The 23,809-nt window shown below is 42.5% G+C and overlaps 1 protein-coding gene across 1 annotated transcript in view; it reads left to right on the forward strand.

Annotated features, from left to right (window-relative positions):
* Positions 1-23,809, forward strand: part of si:ch211-26b3.4 (connector enhancer of kinase suppressor of ras 2) — a 59,673-nt gene that overhangs the window by 16,844 nt on the left and 19,020 nt on the right. Inside the window, exons 3-13 of the mRNA XM_052058547.1 lie at positions 1,550-1,752; positions 2,523-2,610; positions 6,864-6,905; positions 11,139-11,258; positions 12,150-12,209; positions 12,319-12,387; positions 15,431-15,577; positions 19,718-19,836; positions 19,912-20,123; positions 22,418-22,504; positions 23,251-23,459. Coding sequence (XP_051914507.1) covers positions 1,550-1,752; positions 2,523-2,610; positions 6,864-6,905; positions 11,139-11,258; positions 12,150-12,209; positions 12,319-12,387; positions 15,431-15,577; positions 19,718-19,836; positions 19,912-20,123; positions 22,418-22,504; positions 23,251-23,459 — 1,356 coding nt within the window. The remainder of the gene's footprint in view (positions 1-1,549; positions 1,753-2,522; positions 2,611-6,863; positions 6,906-11,138; positions 11,259-12,149; positions 12,210-12,318; positions 12,388-15,430; positions 15,578-19,717; positions 19,837-19,911; positions 20,124-22,417; positions 22,505-23,250; positions 23,460-23,809) is intronic.

Raw genomic sequence — 23,809 nt, forward strand, 5'->3', positions numbered from 1 at the left:
TGAGGTTGTGAAGAGTTAATGTTATGATTTTTATATCATAAATGATGTTTGATTATAATTACGTAGGTCTGGCAATGGTTGGAATTTCAGCATAGAAGAGGCTTTTCCCCATTCCGCTGCCATGGCAACCGGATCGACATGAAGGCAGTGGGGGGGGGCTACTCTAATGGCGTCGTCCTTGTATTATATTGATTGACACTCACAGGCACATATGCAAGCTCAAATTATTTTTCTCTTTGTACACACAGAGATACAAACTCACAAACACACGACGTTGCACACAATAAGCCGTGATGGGATGATTATTTGTCCTCTTCATTTGTGCACTCTGTCCCCAAGAGGCAGACACAAATGCCATACTGAATCATAGGGAAGCCTGATTGTAACACGCGCAAACATGTTTCTAGTTCACATGTTCATCCCTATTCCTTTCTGTACATTAGATCATAAAGAACATACTGTAACATATGCATGACCCAGTTTCGGCATTGCCAGTTGCTCTCTGTTCATCTTCTTTTTTGCCTCTTTAGCTTCTCTAATTTGGTCCCTCACTCCTCTGGCTGTCACTGTGCAACTCTCTCCTTTGTAGTCACGGTGGTCGTGACTGTACTAAATTGCTCTAGAGGCAGAGAGGAAATAGAGTCTAGATCTGTGCAAGTGTGCATGTGCAATCATCGTGTCAGCAGGAATCAGCCTCTTCCCAGCAAGACATTTGCAGGGGTGCATTGGTTGGCTGTGGACAATGTGGTTCGGTGGGTCTGAGTGTTTCTTTGCAGGGGTCACAAGGTTGCAGGGCTGTATAACCCGTTAGTCCAGAGAAGAGATTTTTTTTCACAAAAGATGGAATATAAGGTTGAATTGCTGCATAAATAAAGTACAAGTTCACTTTATATTGGCACCGGGTGAGAGGTATTGATTTCTGTGAATGTCTGATTACAGTATTGTAGTTATTGGGCAGCACAGTGTATTAGTGTTGGCCTCAGAATTACACGATTTTATATAGTTTACTTTTTAAATGTTTTTATTTTAAATTGAACCACAAGCAACAAAGTGTGATCGTCAATGTAAGAAGCAAATTCACCCTTGCTTAACCCTAAAAGGAGAGGACAGGGTCCGTTGCACACCAATAACAAAGCCTGAATGTCAAGATAGAAGTGGATTAGCCTGGCTGTCATTTGTTATAAAAATACAAATAGAGGAGGAACTGGGTAAGAATTAAAGGAGGGTGGATACTTCATAGGCTGTTGGTTTCCTTCATTCACTGTACTCGTACATTTCTGCACCAGAGACTCTCCATGCTGCGTTGTGTCATCCACAAGTACATTACATTTCATTTTACATACAGCTAAACATTATTGTAAATCAAAATATGAAGAATACTGTATATACTTTATTGGTACAGCTATGGCTGAATCTGATTTTTACTTGGAAAATGTAGATTTTAATTGTGAAAGTTCACAGGGCAGTTTTTTTTTTACATTCTGACATTGTATCTGCCTTGTTGTCTCTACCTGGCAGCTCACAATAATGAATCTTGTTTTTCTTCCAGAACTATGGCCTAGAGACAGAAAATCTCCGGACTCTGTCACACAAGCTGAATGCTTCAGCCAAGAACCTTCAGAACTTCATCCTGGGTAGGCGGAGGGGAGGACACTATGATGGAAGAGCTTCCCGGAGGCTACCCAATGATTTCCTCACTTCAGTGGTGGATTTAATTGGTGCGGCAAAAAACCTACTAGCCTGGCTCGACAGGTATGAACTACACACACAATTGAATTTGGACGGTGATTTTATATCATGTAATCTTTTACGCCCAATAATGAAGCAATGAAGATTGACTACTGTAAATAACTCGCATAAATGTACAGTTTGTTACGTACACACATAAGGTTACGTATGCACGATCTCAAGATTAATAGACGAGATGAATCTGAATTTATTTAGCAACATTCGAAAGAGCTAGGCAACGCAGTGCAACAGTGTTTGGCATGACTAAGTCACATTCAAGAGGTCCTGGGTTCGAATGTCTGCTCACTGGTGTAATCAGCTGCAATTGACATATTGGATTTGTGAATTCATTGCAAAAATAATCTGCGACTAATGGATTATCAAAATAATCATTCGTGGCGTTCCTAATTTAGGGAAAAGTTATCTCAGCCACCCTGTTGATAAATTTGCTGGGTAGTCTATTACAAACACATCTCAGTAAGACACAGTCAATATTCTTATGTATGTGCTAGCATTGCCAATTTTTCAGGGTCGATCCCTGTGCCTGTGACAGCTCAAAGTCCAAAAGAAAATGTTTCAATTCTGAAAAAAAAAAAAAAAAACATATGAGAAGGAAAATACATATTTGTCTAAAAATGCTGAGGACTTCAGGCCTTATGAAGGTGAGGGATCACAAAAAGAGAAGAAACACTGAGCGTTGCGATTCTTTGTTGTTAGTACTTGTTTGCTACTGAGAATTGAGAATTTCTTAATGGCTGGACTGCACTGTTCACTGTTTTCATCCTTCATTTCAGGTCTCCATTTGCCAGTGTGACAGAGTACTCATTACTGAAGAACAATATTGTGCAGCTCTGCTTAGAATTAACTACCATCGTACAGCAGGTGCACCCCCCCCCCCCATCGCCCTCTCCCCTACACACACACACACACACACACACACACACAAACAGTTCCTACTTAAATGCAATCTAGTAAAAATTTAAATTGAAGCACAGTGTTAATGTTTATATTGCATTGTGCATAATATTCCAGATGCTTCCATGTTTTTTTTTTAATTAAAACTTTGGCCGACTATGCTACCGTATTTTTATCATAGTCTTTGTGGTGAAACTTGAAGAGCTAACTATTTTTGAGGTTATGCCCAATGTAATATGTTAGAGAATCCCTGTACTCAACGTCTGCGTGTGCAAAAGCGGGTGCAAAACTGATTGCTCACACAAATGGATGTGGAAGCTGATCCACCACAGGTGGACACATATTGCATTTGCCAATCATGCAAAAATTGTCATGCAGTCCATTTTACACCTTATGGAAAGTCCATCCATCCATTCATCTTCTACCGCTTATCCGGGGCCGGGTCGCGGGGGCAACAGCTTTAGCAGGGAAGCCCAGACTTCCCTCTCCCTAGCTACTTCTTCCAGCTCTCCCCGGGGGATCCCGAGGCGTTCCCAGGCCAGCTGGGTGAGATAGTCTCTCCAGTGTGTCCTGGGTCTTCCTCGGGGTCTCCTCCCGGTGGGACATGCCCGGAACACCTCACCAGGGAGGCGTTCATCAGGAGGTATCCGAATCAGATGCCCAAGCCACCTCATCTGGCTCCTCTCGATGTGGAGGAGAAGCGGCTCGACTCGGAGCCCCTCCCGGATGACCGAGCTTTTCACCTTATCTCTAAGGGAGGGCCCGGACACCCTGCGGAGAAAACTCATTTCGGCCGCTTGTATCCAGGATCTCGTTCTTTCTGTCACGACCCATAGCTCGTGACCATAGATGAGGGTTGGAACGTAGATCGACCGGTAAATTGAGAGCTTCGCCCTTTGGATCAGCTCCTTCTTCACCACGACAGACCGATACAACGTCCGCATCACAGCAGACGCTGCACCGATCCGCCTGTCGATCTCTCGCTCCCTCCTGCCCTCACTCGTGAACAAGACCCCAAGATACTTAAACTCCTCCACTTGGGGCAAGATCTCCCCCCCAACCCGGAGGGGGCACTCCACCCTTTTCCGACTGAGGATCATGGTTTCAGATTTGGAGGTGCTGATTTTCACCCCAACCGCTTCACACTCGGCTGCGAAACGCTCCAGTGAGAGTTGGAGAGCCCTGTTTGAAGGAGCCAACAGCACCACATCATCTGCAAAAAGCATGGATGCAATACTGAGGCCACCAAAACGGACCCCCTCAACGCTTCGGCTGCGCCTAGAGATTCTGTCCATAAAGGTTATGGGGGGTGGCGTTCCTCCCAATAAGGCCCCTCCAGGTCTCACTGTCATTGCCTACGTGAGCATTGAAGTCCCCCAGCAGAACAAGGGAGTCCCAGCAGGAGTACTCTCCAGCACACCCTCCAAGGACTCCAAAAAGGGTGGGTATGCTGAGCTGCTGTTTGGTGCATATGCACAAACAACAGTCAGGACCCGTCCCCCCACCCGCAGGCGGAGGGATGCAACCCTCTCGTCCACCGGTGTGAACCCCAATGTACAGGCACTGAGCCTGGGGGCAATGAGCATGCTCACACCTGCTCTGCGCCTCTCACCATGAGCAACTCCAGCGTGAAAGAGAGTCCAACCCCTCTCGAGAGGACTGGTACCAGAACCTAGGCTGTGTGTGGAGGCAAGTCCGACTATATCCAGTCGGAACTTCTCTGCCTCACACACCAGTTCGGGCTCCTTCCCTGCTAGAGAGGTGACATTCCATGTCCCAAGAGCTAGCTTCTGCAGCCGAGGATCGGAACTCCAGGGTCCCCGCCTTTGGCTGCCGCCCAGCTCGCATTGCACCCGACCCCTTTGGCCCCTCCCACGGGTGGTGAGACCATGAGAAGGGGGACCCACGTTGCCTCTTCGGGCTGAGCCCGGCCGGGCCCCATGGGTGTAGGCCTGGCCACCAGGCGCTCGCCAACGAGCCCCACCTCCAGGCCTGGCTCCTGAGGGGGGCCCCGGTGACCCGCGTCCGGGCAAGGGAAACTGAGTACCATAGATTTTATTTTTCATAAGGGGCTTTGTGAGCCGTGCTTTGTCTGGTCCCTCACCTAGGACCTGTTTGCCATTGGTGACCCTGCCAGGGGCATAAAGCCCCAGACAACTTAGCTCCTAGGATCATTGGGACACACAAACCCCTGCACCACGGTAAGGTGACGGCTCACGGAGAGGCTTATGGAAAGTGTCTATGCCAATAGATTAATTTGACATGCACAGTGTACCGGTAATTCATCCAACCTGAGAAGAATTGCATCGGAATATTTTGCGTCTTTCAAGAAAGGTGCAAACCAGCATACAAGACGGTGTCAGTGCAGGGGAAATGAGAGGTGTTATACCGTCAACAGTTTTGAAAGTGCCATAAACAAAATTTATGGTGACGTAGACTATTCACTCATGCACTTTTTGTGCTTCTCAATGATCAAAGGTCTGACTTGAAGTCAGTCACAAGAAGGAGTCATGCCATATCACTTTTTACAAAACTGCTTTCATTAATGTCCTTCATTTCACCTATAGCTATGCTAACATCGTTTCGTGTGCTACCTCTAGTTTTCATCTGCCTTAGAGATCTATTTAAAGTTGCAAAATCTGTTATCTGTCACAGATCTGATAAAGCACATTGCTTGTGCAGATACTCTTCACAAACTGTGCAACTAAGTGTTTGGCAGATGTAATCATGAGTGCACCAAGTTCGTAGATCAGCTTCCACAACTCCACGGCCGGTCGAGTTGGCATCCATTTTTGAATGCGCAAACATTATGTCAAATCAGGATTAACTGTCATAAAGTTATAAAAATAGGATGGCTACTGTTTTGTTGCCAATGCATCTAACAATGAGGCGTATGTTTTATGTTATGTGCTCTGTTGTGTTATTTTATGTTAAATGTTCTGTAAAGTGCTTAGTTACAGCTGCAACTGTTGTGAAATCGCAATCTAAAGTTGTATTGTATTGTATTGTTTTCCCTGATATTTTTGATTGTTGGTGGGCTGTGAGAATTTCAGAACTTAAAATACATGCTTTGGCTCAGTAAAGGCGAGGAATCATTGCTCGAAAGAACAAAGAAAACAAACTGAACTAAAAACTCTTGATGGACGACCTCTGCTGAGATGTGCCGATAAGATCTAAAATTTGTTTGTGACTTACAGTATAAAGCGAAAAATGTTTTTAGCTCACTCGACTTTGGAGGTTCCATTTAGTTTGTTTCAACTGCACCCATAAATGTCCACATGGAACTCCACATCCGTTGGTCTAGCTCAGGTCTGCAGTAGATCCCATTATTGTAGATTTGACTATGAGTGGAACATCTGCCCAGTGACAAGGGCTGTTTGCAGCTGATGGGACGAGAGTGCTCTATCACAGCTGCTCCCAGCATGTTCATTGACTCGCTGTCAACCACAATCACCAGCTTCACTTAAATGCCTTAATGGAGAAAGAACATCTCCTTTGTCATTCTTTCATTTCCTGTCCTCCCTCGACTCCCCATAGTGCCTTCATGTAGATGACCTACATTTACACTTGCCCCTTTTCCGTGAATGATTGCTACTGGAGCAATCACTTATTGACTGGAACTGCTCTATTGGACCTCTTCCATGTATTGTGCTTACTTTAAGATCCAGTTTAGCATCATTGCCCACAGTCAGTCCTGGAGCCTTGCAGATAACATCCATCCAGTCTTGCAAGGGCCAGAGTAGAGGCACAGCAGAGGAAACCCCACTGGTGCACAATGGTCCAAATGGACGCATGGCTGCCAGGGTGCAGCAAGAAACACAATGGGGTAAAACAGCCTATACTAATGGATCAAGCAGATGTATTTACTGCTACCGTGTGCATCTGGTAGGCTGAGTTGGCTGCCTTCCCAGAAATAGATGAACAATCAGCAATCGTTAAATAACAATCTGTCAGGTTCACACAGGTTGTGCTGATAGTTTTCGAAAAGCTAGGTAGACTGCTCCCCTGCCTATTACTGAGAAATATACATAATTGGGATGCGTTACATACAAAGGAAAATGTTGACTACTGATTTCTAGTGAAATAGTATCTTCCCTCCAATTGGCCCTCTATTTTCTCCAAATTTTTCCTTCAAGACTTTTACGCCATTTTTCTTTTTCCACAGAAGGGTAGCCTCAGAGCAAAAGTTGAAATCCATATTTGTTTTTCTCTTCTCACAGGACTGCACTGTGTATGAGACAGAGAATAAGATTCTTCATGTGGTAAGTTGCTTCTCCATCTATCTGGAAGTCTGATACTAATTTGAAGTTTGAGCCCTTGAAACAAAGAAGTTTACCATGTTTGCATTCATTCATGCTCACACATAGCACGATGAACTCGTTAATGCTGCAACCACACCAATATTTATATAGGACTCACATACTCTTGAGAACACATGCTCATCTTTCATGTAGTTTAAAGAAGGTAGTCATAACATTAGAAAGGAGTATGCAGTGCAGTTCTTACCCCCTGTACACTACAACCACAAAAACAAATCCAGCTATTTTCTTTTCACGGTTGCAGAGAAGCGAGAGCCTATGTCAGATGACTGTGGGCAAAAGGCAGATGACAGTGATCTGGTCGGCAGTTAATCACAGGCCACTCATAGAGACAGTCAACGGTTTGCGCTCAAATTCACACCTATGGTCACTGAGAGGGTGATGTAGTGCAGTATAATGTGCCACTATGCTATCAGTGACCTATTGTAATAATAATCATATTGCTGAATGAATAATGGTTCATACATTAGATTTTAAGCAAGATTTCCTTCGCTGAATGCTGTGGTTGATGAGTATATGTCTGGAGGTGTGTATGTGTACTTTAAAATCTGCGCGAGCTTGGGGACTTTTGTTGTTTGTGTATTAAACAGAGTGAGCAGAAAGTGTCTGATGTGGGCTGACCGTTATATAATACGATTCAAGGTCAGGTGGAGGAAACCAAATAAAAAGCTATCAAGGGGAGATCACAGAAACATGTCTGACCTAATTTTCACTATATCCGTAGATTTTTAAAAATTTTTTATTGTTGAATTATATTGTCAATATTGAATGAATATACTGTTGTATCATTCCATAAACAATAAACAGACAGATCGATGAATGAGTTTTGTTTGATTTATTTTTCTCATTTTGTGAAGCAGCCAAGTTTTTACATAAATGTTCGATTGATTGTCCTTCATCCACTCCAAAACTAGTTCATACATAGGTTACCTAGAGATTGAACTGCACATTCTCACTTTTTATCCCATGTACTGGTGGCCCGTGTGTTTGTTTCCTCACAAGTTTGTCAAGCTAGCACTTCACCTCCACTTTATTTCATTTCTAGTAAAAGGGATCATCAAGCAAGCAACACCTCCCCCTCTTTCTTCTTTCATGCTGGCTCCCAGTTTCACACATAAACCTCCCACGCATAACCAAGAGTCACATGTTGTATTTAGTCTGACACCCATGTGTGTGCGTGCATGCTCACGTGCCTGTGTGTGTGTGTGTGTGTGTGTGTGGACGTGCACTTCATTGTCTTTTCATCTTGCCCATTTTTACCTACTGCTCCTTTTGCTCACTTGGGCCCGTGGGTAGCGACGGTCCACTCCTGGCTCAAGCTTGCATACTCAGTAACACTGAACACTCCACTGGCATATGCTGGATGTTTGACTGCTCTGAATATGTGTCTGTATATTTCATGTAGGGCGGCCCGGTAATACAGTTAGCATGTCGACTTCACAGTGCAGAGGTACCGGGTTCAATTCCAGCTCCGGCCTCCCTGTGTGGAGTTTGCATGCTCTCGCTTGCGTGGGTTTTCTACGGGTACTCCGGTTTCCTCCCATGTTCCAAAAACATGTATGGCAGGCTGATTGAACACGCTAAATTGTCCCTAGGTGTGAGTCTGAGTGCGAATGGTTGTTCGTCTCTGTGTGCCCTGCGATTGGCTGGCAACCGGTTCAGGGTGTCACCCACCTACTGCCCGAAGACGGCTGGGATAGGCTCCAGCACCCCCCGCGACCTTAGTGAGGATTAAGCGGTTCGGGAAATGAATGAACGAATGAATATTTCATGTAACTTAAATCCCAACCTATCATAGGTCATGACAGATTTAACACGTCATGACAGATTTTTTTTTATCTGACAATATTTTTTACAAAAACACTGGACGATTTCCAAACTGGTCAATCATTGAGTGATTTTCAACTTTCAGTGGAAACTGCATGATCTACAATTGGTGGTAAAAGCAGACCGAAATACAGTATGCGACAGTAGCTTCTTGCATGTGGTTCAGTCTTTTGCTCTGGTCATCCCTAGTGTTGTGGGACTTGTACGTTTGTCAGCTTCTGCTCAATAATGTAAAACTCCATGCTACTTTTCACTGCTCTAGACTACAGCCTGCAGCGATCAGATGGACAGGGTTATTGTGTGTGTGTGTGTGTTTGTGTCTGTGTGTCTGTGTGTCTGTGTGTATGTGTTTGTGTGAGTGAGGGAGAGGGTCGCGCACGAGTCTCTGCACCTGATGGAGCGTGAAGTGTGTATGAGTGTATGTGTTTTTATGTGCGTTCATGCATAAGGATGAGCACTATTACATAACGCTGGCCTAGTTGTGTGGCATTTTTTTCCCTCTACCCCTTGATTTCTGCATTGGAATCTCGGTGCTTACCTATTGCCCTTTCTGTTCCTCTCCTTCACCTCTCCCAATCCTTTTTTTTTTTAGAATGTTGTTGCGGTGAAGTAAATTGTCGCGCATGCACTGATAATAGTGGTGGCTGTGTAAGTAGTTTGATGCAAGGAGGAAAGGGGTTAAGAGAGTGAGGGAGGAGGGCAGAAACAGAGCCTAATCCATTTGGCACCAAGCGGTGTCTAGCTTTCTGTTTGACTGCGCTTAAATCTCACGCCAGCCAACCACATAAGTGAATTTCTCCATAATCTGCGCTCTGATTGTCCAGAGGCGTGTCAGATCAAGGCTGGGTGTGTCAGTGGAAGAGAAGTCGTAACTCTACTCTGGTGACTTGTCTTTTTGTGTCTTGTTCCGTGTTAATCCCAGGTCAGAAGTGTTAGTCCCATGATCAGAGGGGAGGACAAGTACAGCCGTGACATTAGACCTCGCTGTGGCTTGGAGATGGAGGCTATTTATGGCGCTGCAAAGATACGATCGCATTCTTACCCTTTTTTGCTTTATTTCCAAATTGAACTTTATAGTCCTCACTGTAGTGTACACTGTCATTTGTACCCCATTTGCTGTTGACAAAGCATTCAGAATATTTTACATATAACTTACCCAAAATAGGATAGACATGAATCAATCTGACATAGCCAAAGTTAGCTAGAGCATGACAAGAGAGTAGTCTCTTCCATTTTTTTTTCTATTACACTGAACGATTCACAGCTATCAAATTTGTATGCGTGTTTGAATGCATGTGCATGCTTTTGTGTGGGTGTGTGTGTGCGCGCGAGCGCGCATGCATGTGTCTGAAACCTTCTCTCATCGTTCCAGAACTATAATCCTGTAATTGCTCATTAAGATTGAGATCAGAAGATTATTTTATTTGGGGTTATCAGTTTGTGCACTGTAAGGCATCATGCCACACCGCTTAGTTGTGAACATCAATAATAATGAGATATTTTTAGATTTTTATGTCAGTTGGACCCTGGCAAATCTTATAAGGAAGGAGACCCGCATGTGTAAACCCACTGCAGTAGGTGATTCAAGATAAGAAGGCAATTATGTTGCTGATAATGTAACTAGCATTGAGTGACCTAGCACACAAATAGAAAGCAAAACAGTTAATGTTTATTTTGATCACGGGCAAGGTAAATCCACACTTGTTTTTTTTTTTCCTGCATGTTGTATGGGGCCATTATTGTAGCAAAACCATTTTCAAATGCAAATCTCAATCGACAAATATATTTTTTTAAATTTTATTTGTAATCACAGCCACAAATGAGGAGCATGAATCTACAAATGCACGACTGAGGTCACAAATGTGTAACGAGAATCTACAAATGTGTGACCAGAGTCACAATTGTGTAACATACAGTAAATTTTCAAATCTGTACATTGATTTTTAGGCCTACATACATGGTTGAATGTGTACATACATCATCTGTAAGTGTGTGATCAGTAAACACTGAGCCACGGACAGTGATGTGTTGTATTTTTTAAAATGTAAAATATTTGCAGAAATACAAATCAGTATTCATTTGTGTAAGGAATTGCCATTTGTCTACCATAGGTTGGCTGGCAAGACATGATGTGTTTCTCAGAGTGTGACAAGAATGTTTTCGGTGTTGACAGACAGGAAGTAGTTGGAATGCAAGTGGCGAAAGTGGTTATGTGGAAAAATCTCATGAATTGATTTTGCTTTCACTTCTTCCACCAAGGTCACTACTGTATTCCTCCCAGATATAACGGAATCTCAACAACTTAATCCCTCTGTCATTGTCTCCCCCGCTCTCTCCAACTACCTCCAGTGCAAGACCTTAGCCGGGATATGTGACCACATCATCTCTCTGTCATCAGACTCTCTGGTCTCTCAGTCAGCCCATCTGGAAGTTGTTCACCTGACAAGCATTATGCCCAGTGAAGGCCTGGTAAAGAAACACACACACACACACACACACACACACACACACACACAAACACACACACACACACACACACACTATGAATTGGTACACCATATTCTTAATAATCAAAAATTCTTTCAGTTTCATATAAACTGAAAAGGATTTTCAAATAATTGTATTTTGTTTTTACGTAGGTTTTACATAGTGTCCTAACTTTGTTGGAATTGGGTTTTGTAAAACTTTTAGGCTGAACAGAATTTTTGGAAGGACAACACAGCAAAGACAGTTGGTTCGCTATTAGCTTCAGGAGAAATATTTACTAATGGCAGCAATTTATTACTTTGAAGGCTTGTTGGACAGATACAGTATTTATAGTCGAGGCAGTCAAGCAGTCCTTTGAGAAAAATTGTAATAAGTCAGAAGGACTGACCGTATATTATTGGCATCAGGATTGGACTTTGAGTTTTAATGTTTCTCTTTTCTGTTCAAGTCAGTCTCGGAAAAATGGATGATAATTTAAAGGAGATCCCAAAAATAGATGACTGGAGGAGTGTAACAAATGCAAAACAAATCCGGTAGGGAGAGAGTCCAATCTTAGGACAATACTGTATATACATGAATCCAAACAAAAATAAGGCATAATGCCATTTTGAACAACATATAAATGCAAATGAAGTATTTCCATACAGGAAATGAACTTTATTGCACTTAAAAAATGGTGTGTTGAATTTACTCAATTTTATTTGGGCAAGCGGTTGCACAAAATAAAAGCATCTGGATCCAGATACTTGCTTTAAATCGGTGGAGAGTCGATTTAAAGCACGCACTTTATCTGACTCCAGATGATTTATGGTTGTGACTTTTTCGGTGTGTGTATTGCATTGATTATTACCCTCTGTCTTGCTTGTCTTTCAGGGGATGTACATCAAATCAACATATGATGGACTTCATGTTATTACTGGAACCACAGAGAATGCAAGTTTTGCTCGGCACACAAAAGACATTAAGACCATATTCTCATTTCGTCTATGGTGACTCTTTATCCTAAATTAGATTCCCTTGCCTACACTTTCTCCCTTTGCAGTCTCCAGCAGATCAGTGCAAAAAGATTCATGCGGGTGATGAAGTCATCCAAGTCAACCATCAAACAGTGGTAAGTAGAAGAATTAAATAACATCCATGAAAAGCAAAAGAAAAAGAAAATGGGCCACTTTTCTTGTGTTTTCCCTCTGACTTCAAACTGAACCTGTCACTACGGCGCTTCGTGCCCTCCTGTGCTGCTACGTAGGCTAATTCGTTTTTTACAAATGGAGAAAAGTGTTGGATACATTCTTTTAAGACCTTTACTCTCTTTCTGTAACGTGTTTCCAATGATTTGAAATGGAAACTCATGTTCCTTTTTCACAACTGCTCAAGCTTCTTGTCGTCACTTTAGAGGTCCAAAAAGCGGGCAGCCATTTTAAACGGTGGCACGCTGCCTTGTGAAAGCCTATGATTCATTGTCATATTTTGTCAGCTCAGCTATTAAAGAGCTGTTCACGGGTTTAATTGATATTTCTAGAGGGGTGGGATTTTATTTTATTTTTTAAATTTTAAATCTTTGCCCGTGTTGTGCCGTCACGCTGGCGTGCTCCTCCGTGTTTTTTTTACTTTAGCTCCTGGTGTTTCCTTCTGCTTCTCATTGACTTGTGAGGGAGCTACATACGACAGCTCCACCTCACTTTACTCCGGGTGATGGCGCAGACTGCTCCCTGCCGGGCGCTTAGTTCCAACCACTCGTTACTCCCCCTGTGAGACCCTCATCTGTCTGATCCCTCACCCCGGGGGGAGGAGATAAGCGCAGGGAGGTGCAGGTGTGGAGAAGGGAGTGATGAGGCAATCGGGGCAAACTGTGTGTGAGGCAAAGCTACAAGGATGTCGAGGGAGGAGGAAGCAATGAGGAACTTGAGGAAAGACGGTGAAAAGGAAAAAGAGGGGAGAAAAATGAGGGCCGGTTATGTGAAGCATGTCCATTTTCATTCATATGAAAAGAAGAAAGGAAGAAAGAAAAACGTGATGACTAATGACTTTGTCACGGTGGTCCTTATGTGTAATAAACAAAATTTTAATGATGAACGTATTCATTTTCACGATCGGACTGTATTTGTATAGAAAGACCCATCCATTTAGGATCTTTGTTGTATGAAACCCGCATCAAAACAAGACTGGTGGTTTTGTTTATAAAATGAGATTTAGAAGTTGCTCACATCCAAAGCTGATTGTTTGAAGAGGCAACATAATTATGTGCTGGTAATAGCAATTGGGAAAATAATGAAGACTCCTGGGATTAGAAAAAAAACACCCCAGCAGTAGTTTATGAGATGCTGTTATTTTGGTGACTATCTCCATGTAACCATCTGTTCTGTGCACATTTGCAAAGTGAACACTTTCTAACTGGCTTGGTTAACACGCCTTGTGTGTTTTGGGAGTTTCTCCGTGGTTGCTGTGTATATATTCTGTCCACCTGGGGGGATTTATGGACTGGTGGGGCTCGGCCACCAGGAGAGGTGAGCAAATAAAGCCAAGGGTGATGCTATGTGGTGGCCAGGGGTGGTCATGGCCCTCTCCAGCCTCTCTTACTTGTATTTTATTTTTTTATTATATTAATTGCATCTTTAAAGATTACATGTACAATTGATATGGCGGCCCGGTGGTCCAGTGGTTAGCACGTCGGCTTCACAGTGCAGAGGTACCGGGTTCGATTCCAGCTCCGGCCTCCCTGTGCAGAGTTTGCATGTTCTCCCCGGGCCTGCGTGGGTTTTCTCCGGGTGCTCCGGTTTCCTCCCACATTCCAAAAACATGCGTGGCAGGCTGATTGAACACTCTAAATTGTCCCTAGGTGCGAGTGTGAGCGTCTCTGTGTGCCCTGTGATTGGCTGGCAACCGATTCAGGGTGTCCCCCGCCTACTGCCCGGAGACAGCCGGGATAGGCTCCAGCACCCTCCGCACCCTAGTGAGGATCAAGCGGTTCGGAAGATGAATGAATGAATGAATGAATGTACAATTGATCTCAATGCAAACTCTAAAATACATTCAGGACATTTAATTGCCACAGTCAACATCAAAGTCATCAGCTTCACAAAGAAAAGGGCAAGGAAGTCAGTGTTTATCATAACATCCACAGTTTTCATGATACAAAATGGGCACATATATTCTAAAGTGAGTCAGTACAAGAATATGCACCACTATGAATACATGGAATGGATAAAATTTGATAAAACCAACAGATTTACTGTGTGATCATATTTAAAGTAAATAATTAATGGTCGTATTACTTCTTCAACATTTAAACTTACCTTCGATTCTTGCTATCTTATTTTGAATTTGTCAATAATAGAGTAAAGTTTGCCTCCACCAGTCTTAGACTGCAAAGATTTTAACCATCTTTGAAAAAAATAATATTCCTCTTCATTTTCCCTGCCAATGGCAAAACCGCAATGCCAGAAAGTAAAGCGGCAGCAGACTGCCTGCTTGTATTATTATGCTGGGTGAAATCAGTCTATTGATCTGAGCCAACGAGAATGCAAGCCATGCAAAAGGATGACACAGATTGGTCATCATAATGTGAGAAATAAGGTCAGCTGTGGAGAGCTCTGTGGACACTTCCGGTCACTGTGACCATTGTAGTCAGTCATGTGTCTGACGAGTGTTGTGACTGCTGGAGACAGACTCCACAAAAGCTTTAAGAAATATTAAAGTCAGCAAATTTGTACCGTCTGACTCTCGCTGCGTTCTGAATTTGTCATTCTTTCCTTTAGTATGACATACTGGGGGACAGTGCCAAAAAGCCAAAATATGAAGCAAGAGCTGTTTTGATCCTCAATCACATTATAAGCCTGTATCAGTGGTGTCTAACTTGACCATCAAAGAGGCCAACACCACACATCCCAAAAATATTAATATTTCAATATTTTGTATATAATTAAGGATATAATAATATATTATAATCATGTAAATTGTGACTGAGCAAGATTTTATGACTCAACTTAGGACTTGCTTGTACCACATAATGACTTCACTCGACTTTTTAGAGATTTGTTGACAATTCGACTTGACTTGCTTTTTTTTTTCGCACAGTAATTTGGGACTTGGTTGAGACTTACTTGCAACTTGCACATATGTGACTTACTCCCAACGTGGTACTGTGTGCTCTCCAGGTGGGCTGGCAGTTGAAGAACCTGGTCAATGCTTTAAGAGAAGATCCATGTGGAGTTATCCTAACACTGAAGAAAAGGCCACAGAATACCCTGAGTTCCACTCCAGCTTTGCTGAGGAATGTCCGCTGGAAACCACTGGGCTTGCAGGTACTGGTACATTCTACCAACACTGTTATTGCAATCGCTTGGAATCATTCTACTCCCTGCAAATTTGCCCAGTGTGGGACTAATAAATGTTTTCTTATCTTATTTTGACACGCCATATTCACTTTATGACCGGGTTGCTGGATGTGTAGTGGTTCACCCTGATGACTTTGGAGCTGTCAGCATGGGGAATCGATTCCTGCTCAGCTGTAAATTTGAGTGTGGTCCTGTGTCTCTATGTTGCCTGTGATTGACTGCCGACTGATACAGGTTGTCAGTCTTCAGTCACCTCATCAGTGACCCTGAACATGATAAAAATGGATGGATGGACATGTAGCGCATCTTCTGTCCCCCGTTTGACATTGTAATGTTTCTGATGCATTGTCATGTAATTTCGCTCTAATTACAGTATTTCCCATACATGCTTAAAATAGAGATGGGCTGTGTTTTGGCTTTTTCTCTTTGGTCTTTGGTCAAAACTGTTCTGTTCTTCATTGTGTCTTCATTCTCTTTCCACACACAGAAAATAATGTCTGTGAGCAATGATGCAATAACTTCATACTTCATCTTGCCTTGGCGGTGAGGCTAGAGCTCGTATCTTTTTGACTGGCAGCTTTCTTATATGACCTGACTGAAGTTTGCCACATGTGTTGATACATTTATTGTTGCATCAAAAGAGCAGTTTCAGGAGCACGAGATGCTCTATCGGCTGTACTGTTGGAATAGAAACACACCATAAGCAGACCACATCACAAAAGGGAAGCAGTGTCTAAAATGTGTTTGTGCTTTAAAAGACTTCAGTTTTTAATTATTCATAATTAATTACAGGATCTGAAGCAAGATCTTCTACTCAGCAGTTTCTGGAGATCTGAAATCGGACTCCAGAAAATGTCCTGTTTTCGTAGATTTCTTTGCATCACAAGATGCATGCTTGTCTGTATATGTAAGCGAAATGTATCATTCTCGAGTGTCTCAATGCGGAACAATGTTTTCTCAAAACAGACCCTTTGCTCTCATGTTACTTTGTAAAGAAAGTACATACATGCCTCACATCGGACACATAAGCCTGGTTTTGTAGGATGAATCATGCAGCTTTACAGTTAATCCCAAATGTGGCAAATATTCTGATGGTTTATGACTAAATCCAAAAAGGAAACTATTTATCCCTGAATGATCATGTGATTCGAGGTCCAAATCCCTCCATGGCTGTCTTTTCCATTCCCGTGTTGTCTCCCTCTTTTTTGCGCTTTTGGCTGTGGCTGTGTTGTCTTGTGTATAATGGGCTAGAAAAAGAGCAGCATTATCATCCACTTGTATTGGCCAAAAGCAACGTTTTTTTTTTCTGTGTGTAAATGTACGTGTGATAGTGTGCGTGTGTGCTGTGCACATTTGTCACATTGCTCACATGCGTGCCACTCATTGTCGGAGATCCCATTTTCATAAATGTGTAAAATGCGTAGGTGTATAAATAATTACTGGTTGTAAATGCCTGCTATTTTGGGTCACACATATGTGTGAGTTATGTATTATTAATAAGAAAACCAAATAGGTCATGATTTAAGGCTTCTGCAACATCTTGGTTGAAGTTTTCTGGGACTATTTTCATGGCAATGGAAAAAAATGACAAGTCAAATTCTTAAATCCTTGACAGCTTCTTAATGATGTTCAACTCTTGTTTTGGCAAAATAATAGAATGGAAGAAAATGAAAAGTTCACATTCATGTAAATGAATGTGTATGCATGCTTCTTTTCCTCTATAACTACTCAATGTGACTCACTATTTATACTTTTCCTTTGTCAAAAGAATGTAATGTGATAGCTCGTTATATAGTAGCTGGACAGCTTGTGTTGATAAACACATCCATGTATTCATCCATATTATCCTACAGTATCTTAATGTTAGTGTGCCTTTTTGCTGTGCCTTTTTAGCTCTGGAAACTGCATTACACTCCGCAGTCCGCACTGTCATGTAATTTCGCTCTAATTACAGTATTTCCCATACAGGAGCATACATGCTTAAAATAGAGATGGCCTGTGCTTTGGCTTTTTCTCTCACCGCAGTCCGCACTTTAATGCAACAGTGTTTTTTCTTGCTTTAGTCTCCTCTTGACTAAAATGTGTTTCCCTCTGGTGGCCAACAAGCACATGGTGGAAAGTCCTCCCCCTTTCCAAAATATTAGAACCGTTCAGTCAGTTTGTTGGATTTGACAACAAGAGATTAATGTTGGATTACAGCAGATCAACATTTCAGCTTTTAATTGTAGCCGCTGTATGTATATTTGGATAGATACATGACTGCCTTATGTTTAAACACACCTATTTTTAATGTGAGCAAAGTAATCAAACATGAGTGACAGGTGTGTTTAATCACCTTATTATGTTTGATGATTCTTATCTGCATCATTCGCATAGCTGTCATTGTTCGGGACTACCAGTGTTGGGGAAAGTTCATTTTCTATGCAAACATGTTCAAAGTTCAGCTCACGTACTTGGTCAATAAAGATTTTTCTAATGTGGGTATTAGAGCGTGAGCTTTCCCACAAACTTCTAAACACCCACATTTAGGAATTTCCATCAAATGTATCTACTTTGATATTGACAACAATTGAAGAGATTTATAGAAATAATTACTTATTTTAATTTTATTATATTATAATTAATTTAATTAATTTTAGGCAGCTACACGAGGAACACTTGAAAACTCAAAATTAAATTCATACATTTTGCCAGTGAACCTAATCTTGTTTCCAGAAATTATACTACCGGTATTTCAACTTCTCTTTATGGTTATGATAGCTTATGGTTGACAACGATATTTGAGTGACGATATTCAGAAGATTTATTTTTCTAGCCTTACAGCGAAATACATTTTTCCATCTATCCATCCATCCATTTTCCAATCTGCTTTATCCTCACAAGGGTCACGGGGTATATTAGAGCCCAACTGTCCACGGGCACTAGCGGGGGACCCCCTGAACTGGTCGCCAGCCAAACCCAGGGCACACAGAGCTCGGGACAATTTAGAGTGTTCAATCAGCCTGACATTCATGTTTTTGGAATGTGGGAGAAAACCCACGCAGGCCTGGGGAGAACATTCACACTCCACACAGGAAGGCCAGAGCCAGGATTGAACCCACAATCTCTGCACTGTGAGGTCGACGTGCTAACCACTGGACCACCGAGCCGCCAAAATACATTTATAAACCCACAAATGATTCTAATGTGTGGAAAAATACGATCATTGTGAAGAACACTTTGTGAAGGGCTTAATCATAAGATATGTAATTTGGAATGTCACCTGCTGTGAGAGTCCCATCCTGCTCAGTGGGGAATCCTTAGCACCACTTCCCCTTTTCCTAAGGCTGGACTGTAATCACAAAATTACTATTTTCATTCTTACAGCACAGCTCCCTGCGTCACTCTCCTCTCTAACAATCTGTGCCTTTTTCTCTCTCTCTCTCTCTCTCTCTCCCTTTCTCTCTCTCTCTCTCTCTCTCTCTCTCTCTTTGACCTATTTACCCCCCCCCCCCCACTTCACCGCATCCCTTGTTTCTTCCTGACTAATTTTTACCATTTTTTGGAAAGCCGACTGACTATGAACAGAGGAAGACTGAAAATGAAAGTGCAGAAATAAGGCCCGCAGATTAAAATGGACACTTCTAAAGAGCACTACTTACACGTTTATAATCCTTGTTTTGGTAGATCTGTCGACGGTATTTTGTTCAAAATTCACATGCAAGCTACATGACATCAGCAAGGCATCCTTGCTCACATGGCCGACCCAGTGACAAATGACATGTCCTTGAGTCATGCCGAGGTAGTAGGTCAAGCAAGCGTTCCTCTGCCCTCAGTGAGAGCAGCGGTTGTCATAGAAACAGACAAAGAGAACCCTGTGTGTAAAAAGGCTTGAAACAAAATGAGAGAATAGTTAACATGGGAGAGGCTGCATCGTCAGAACCTATACAACGTGGCAGCTTCTGTGTTGGTGGAAATATGTCACTTGTTTGTGATTCACAAACTGTTGAGAACCTGTCAATGCTTTTTTGTATGCTTTGAAGGTTGAAAATATCTAACCCTTACCTTTTACAACTTGTGCTCCAGGAGACTCAATTACAACACAGTCTTTAATCTATTTCCTAACAGACGGTCCCCACCAGCCCTACCAGCACCTCGCCTACACCAGGTGGAACTTTAGGCATGTCCAAAATGGATGCCCAGGATGTCTACATCCTTTCCCCTGTCTCTGGACTCTACAGCCCCAGGTGAGGGTCTGGAAATGAACGATCTCTTTGCTGATCTCCCTGTGGGCTGTGACTAAAATGGTTTGGTGTCCTCAGGGAGGAGTTGGGGTTGATTTCATGTGATGACATTACCCGGTACAGTGTGACCTCCCAATCTGGTTCGAAAGGGTCAGAGGCTGTCAGCTACTACTTGGACCAGGACAGTGGTCAGTACTTCTCTCTTTTGGAAGGAGACGGACCACCGGGCAATGAATATGACAGAAGCCGTAGTACAGGTGTGCGCAGGCGGGACAAGACTCCCACACACGGTAAGGAGTTTGATTTTGTATTACTTGAGTGGTTCCAAACCCTTGTTTCTCCAGTAAAACAGCATGTGCTCCACCGCAAATGTCCTCCCTTGTATTTTTTTTTTTGTAATCAACATTCCCCCATGCGTTCATCACCTGCTCTAATGGCTATTTAGCACCTCTGCCAAGAAGGCTTTTGATGCTGCTTGCCCATCAGCATGACGCAGCATTGCACTAAAAAGACCGGGTGGTTGTCCTGGAACTTGTTTGGAATGGTCTTGCATGGACTAAAGAACAAACAGGCATCAGAATAATGTTCACTTTCTGGCACTAATATTGAGGATACCATGCTTTAACTCTCAACAGAGAAGTGTCCTGACGCTGAGCTGTCATGCCCTAAAATCAAACACAATACAATACAATACAATACAATACAATACAATACAATACAATACAATACAATACAATACATGCTGATTTATATAGCGCTTTCACAACAGCGGCAGCTGTAACAAAGCGCTTAACAAAACAGTTAACATAAAGTAAAATAATAAACACAACACATAACATAAAACACGGACAGTCGTGCAGTCCTAACCACGTTTCCGTCACACGCAACACAAATCCATGAGCACAGTTTCAAGCCCTCTCTCTCCCTTGCCACCTCGGGTTTTTTCCCACTGTCCCTGAAAGCTTTCAAGACATCCTCTTGCTGCATCGGAGACTCTCAAGAGGCCGTCATGATGTGAAAGGCCGGGGTCACACGACAAACAACTGCCTTAATATGCTGCATTCACAGGAGGTGGGAGTCTGGACTAGGTCTAGACTACCAATGAAAGGAGGGATCTGTCTGGGATTCTGCTATGCACGAATCAATTGTCCAAAGACAACAGTCAACAAAAGATTTAAAGCACAAACGAATCACAGGAAGGAAAGAAACAGCTGTAGGAGTCATATACCTGTAAGATAATTCACTGATTTCTTTTTTAATTTTGTAAAATATTCTAGTGTTATACTGTAACACCTTTAGTTATTTGCATCCGATAAAACACTCCTATACTGTACGTGTTGTATTCAGTTTCTCGTGTCTGAAACGCTGCTGTGCAGGACTTTTCCAGTGGTACCAGACTGCTGAATCTTATCATTGGAATGATGCTGAGCCCTCTAAAGCACCGAAGCACTGAGCTCATTTGTTTTCTTGGCACCAGCAACCCAATCGAAACGAATGTGCTGTATAAGAAGGAAGGATGTTTAAAATCAAGGCAGTGGGTTGATGGGATGAGATGATGACTGTACTGTGTTCAGACTCGACCAGAGCACATACAGGTGCACATCATCCAATTCATAATTTCGTATGGATGCAAGGGTGGAAAATGTAGTAAAACCCTGTATAAACAAACGCACAATTGAGTGGAAGTTGGTATTGATGTTATTTTCTGAATATGTTAAAAGGTTTTACCTTTATCTTTAATGCTAAATGCAAAATCCGGATTCAAATTTTACAGTTTCATTAGAAGGTCTATAATATTTTTAACTTATTTTATTTCAGCTCATTGATGATATTGTCACCTTTTCATTGAAGTAAATATTATTTTCATACTCTGATGTACTTTTATCAGATTAGTAAAATAATTTGGGTTGAAAGCGCCCAGGACGGCCTTTTTCTTTGTAGTTGTTGGTAAACACTTGGCATCTCGGACAGCTGGATCTCTCATTAATATTCAATATTTAAAGTTTTATTGATAGGTAGGGATATCTTGGTGACGAACTCTCAGTGTGAAGCAGAAATCACGAAGCGTTGATGACTCATACCCTCGCCAATCACAACAATGCCAACATCTGATCGGCTGGTTTGCATGCACTTTGACTTTTAATGGTTCTTGAATACAATCTGCAAATTTAAAACCATGTCACAGACTCATTTGGACCCATAGTATGTTTTGTATAAAGCAGTGAAAATAGTTGGATTTTGATGGCATGGGATCTTTAGATATACTGTATCCAGTATATTTTGTAGTATAATGGTATATTTTTTACTTTTGAGTCAATGCTAAATGCATTGGGGTGAGTGCAATTACAGTTAACTGCCAAATGGGAGTTTAATCATCGGTGAACTTCACATACAGGAAGGGTAACTCAAAAAATGTGGGTCATGTGGCCCTCATCTCGCATGCCATTCCAGTCCCTCACCTGCACACACCTTGTCTACCTCTCCCTTGTCCTCTCAGTCACTCTCTTGATCGCTGCTTGCCAACAGCCCGAATACCCCCATTCCTCTTTAGCCGACTCGCTGATCGCTGGTTGGATTGTTCCAGGTGACCTCAGACCTGTGTCCATGCCTCCTGAATATAACTGGATGGCCGAGGCCAAGGAACCCAGCATGGGCAAGAGAGGGAGCCGAGGTACATGCATACTAACACGTATACATGCAAACGTTACCCCTCACTGTAAAAACAAACAAGTCCAGACCAGTGCTTGCTTTGCTTCCTACTTGGTGCAATACATCCCATCCTCAGGTTGTTCATAGTGGTGTGGTTGTATATGGATACATATCTGAAAGTTATGTATCCGACATACTGACAAACAAGCATAAATGCAAGGGCATTGCATTTATATAACTGTTGAAAAAAAACCCGAAGGTATTTCAATGTGACTAACAGTTTGCATGAAAATTGACCTGTATTGACCTCAACTCTCCTGCCAGAAAGTCTATGAATAACATTAAAATAAGACAGTCTGGTTCCAGTGCAATTTTTTTTCTACTTCTCATTCTTTTGTCAGATTTAGGTCTTTACATTTAAATATATGAACAATGAATACATGATCGGATTTGAACTTTCTGTGACAGTCTACAGTTTAGCAGTGACTTCTAAATCTGCATTATCATTGCCTCAGATACACAGGATGTCCCTCGCCATCAAGCTATCGTCGACCAGATAATGCAGCTTTGGAGAACTTTTATCAGTTTGTTCTTTTTGGTTTTTATCAAAGGCTGTATCCAAGTGTCAATGGGACCGTGTCATTTTCCAACATGCGGTTCTCCCTCAGCTCTATCCTAACTGCAGACCTCTTTCATTTTTCTCTCTCTTCCATCCATTCTGTTGAGCCTCTCTTATCATCTAATTGTAGCCATTTCTCCTCCACACAGATTCAGATAACTCCCTACTACGTTACCTCAGCGATGATAAGATCTTGGTCATTGAGGAGGAGCCTGAAGGGCCGGGGAGAGAGAGCCGGAGGGACTCCACCAGACGCTCTCGCCGCAAGAGTCGCAATCCAAGCAGTCCTAGTTTTCCCCTCAGTCCATCCATGCTGTCCTCTACATTACGCTTAGACCAACCTCCAGATCCTTTATCTGTATGTACACATTCATTTCTGTATACTATCAGACAGGGCGCCATTTTTTTCTCTCCTGGGCTACTGCGGGGGCTTGACCGAAATGTGGGGGGCTGAGAAAAAAGAAATTATCATGACTTCATTTAATTGAGCAATTCGCTCGTTTTTGTTTTTGTTTAATGCCAGAAAGCCATCCCTCAGGAAGAGTGAGTTTTTGCATCCTATCATTGGTTCAGCTCTGTGTGAGGCCAAAGCTTGATTTCAGATGGAGCATGATATCGGGCAGTGGTTAGAAAATCACTTTCAAGATGTTTTCTTTTTTTTGGGGGGGGGGGGGGGGGCTTGGGTATAGAGACAACAACGACAGTATA

This window comes from Hippocampus zosterae, chromosome 1 (assembly GCF_025434085.1).
Source record: "Hippocampus zosterae strain Florida chromosome 1, ASM2543408v3, whole genome shotgun sequence".
NCBI lineage: Eukaryota > Metazoa > Chordata > Actinopteri > Syngnathiformes > Syngnathidae > Hippocampus > Hippocampus zosterae.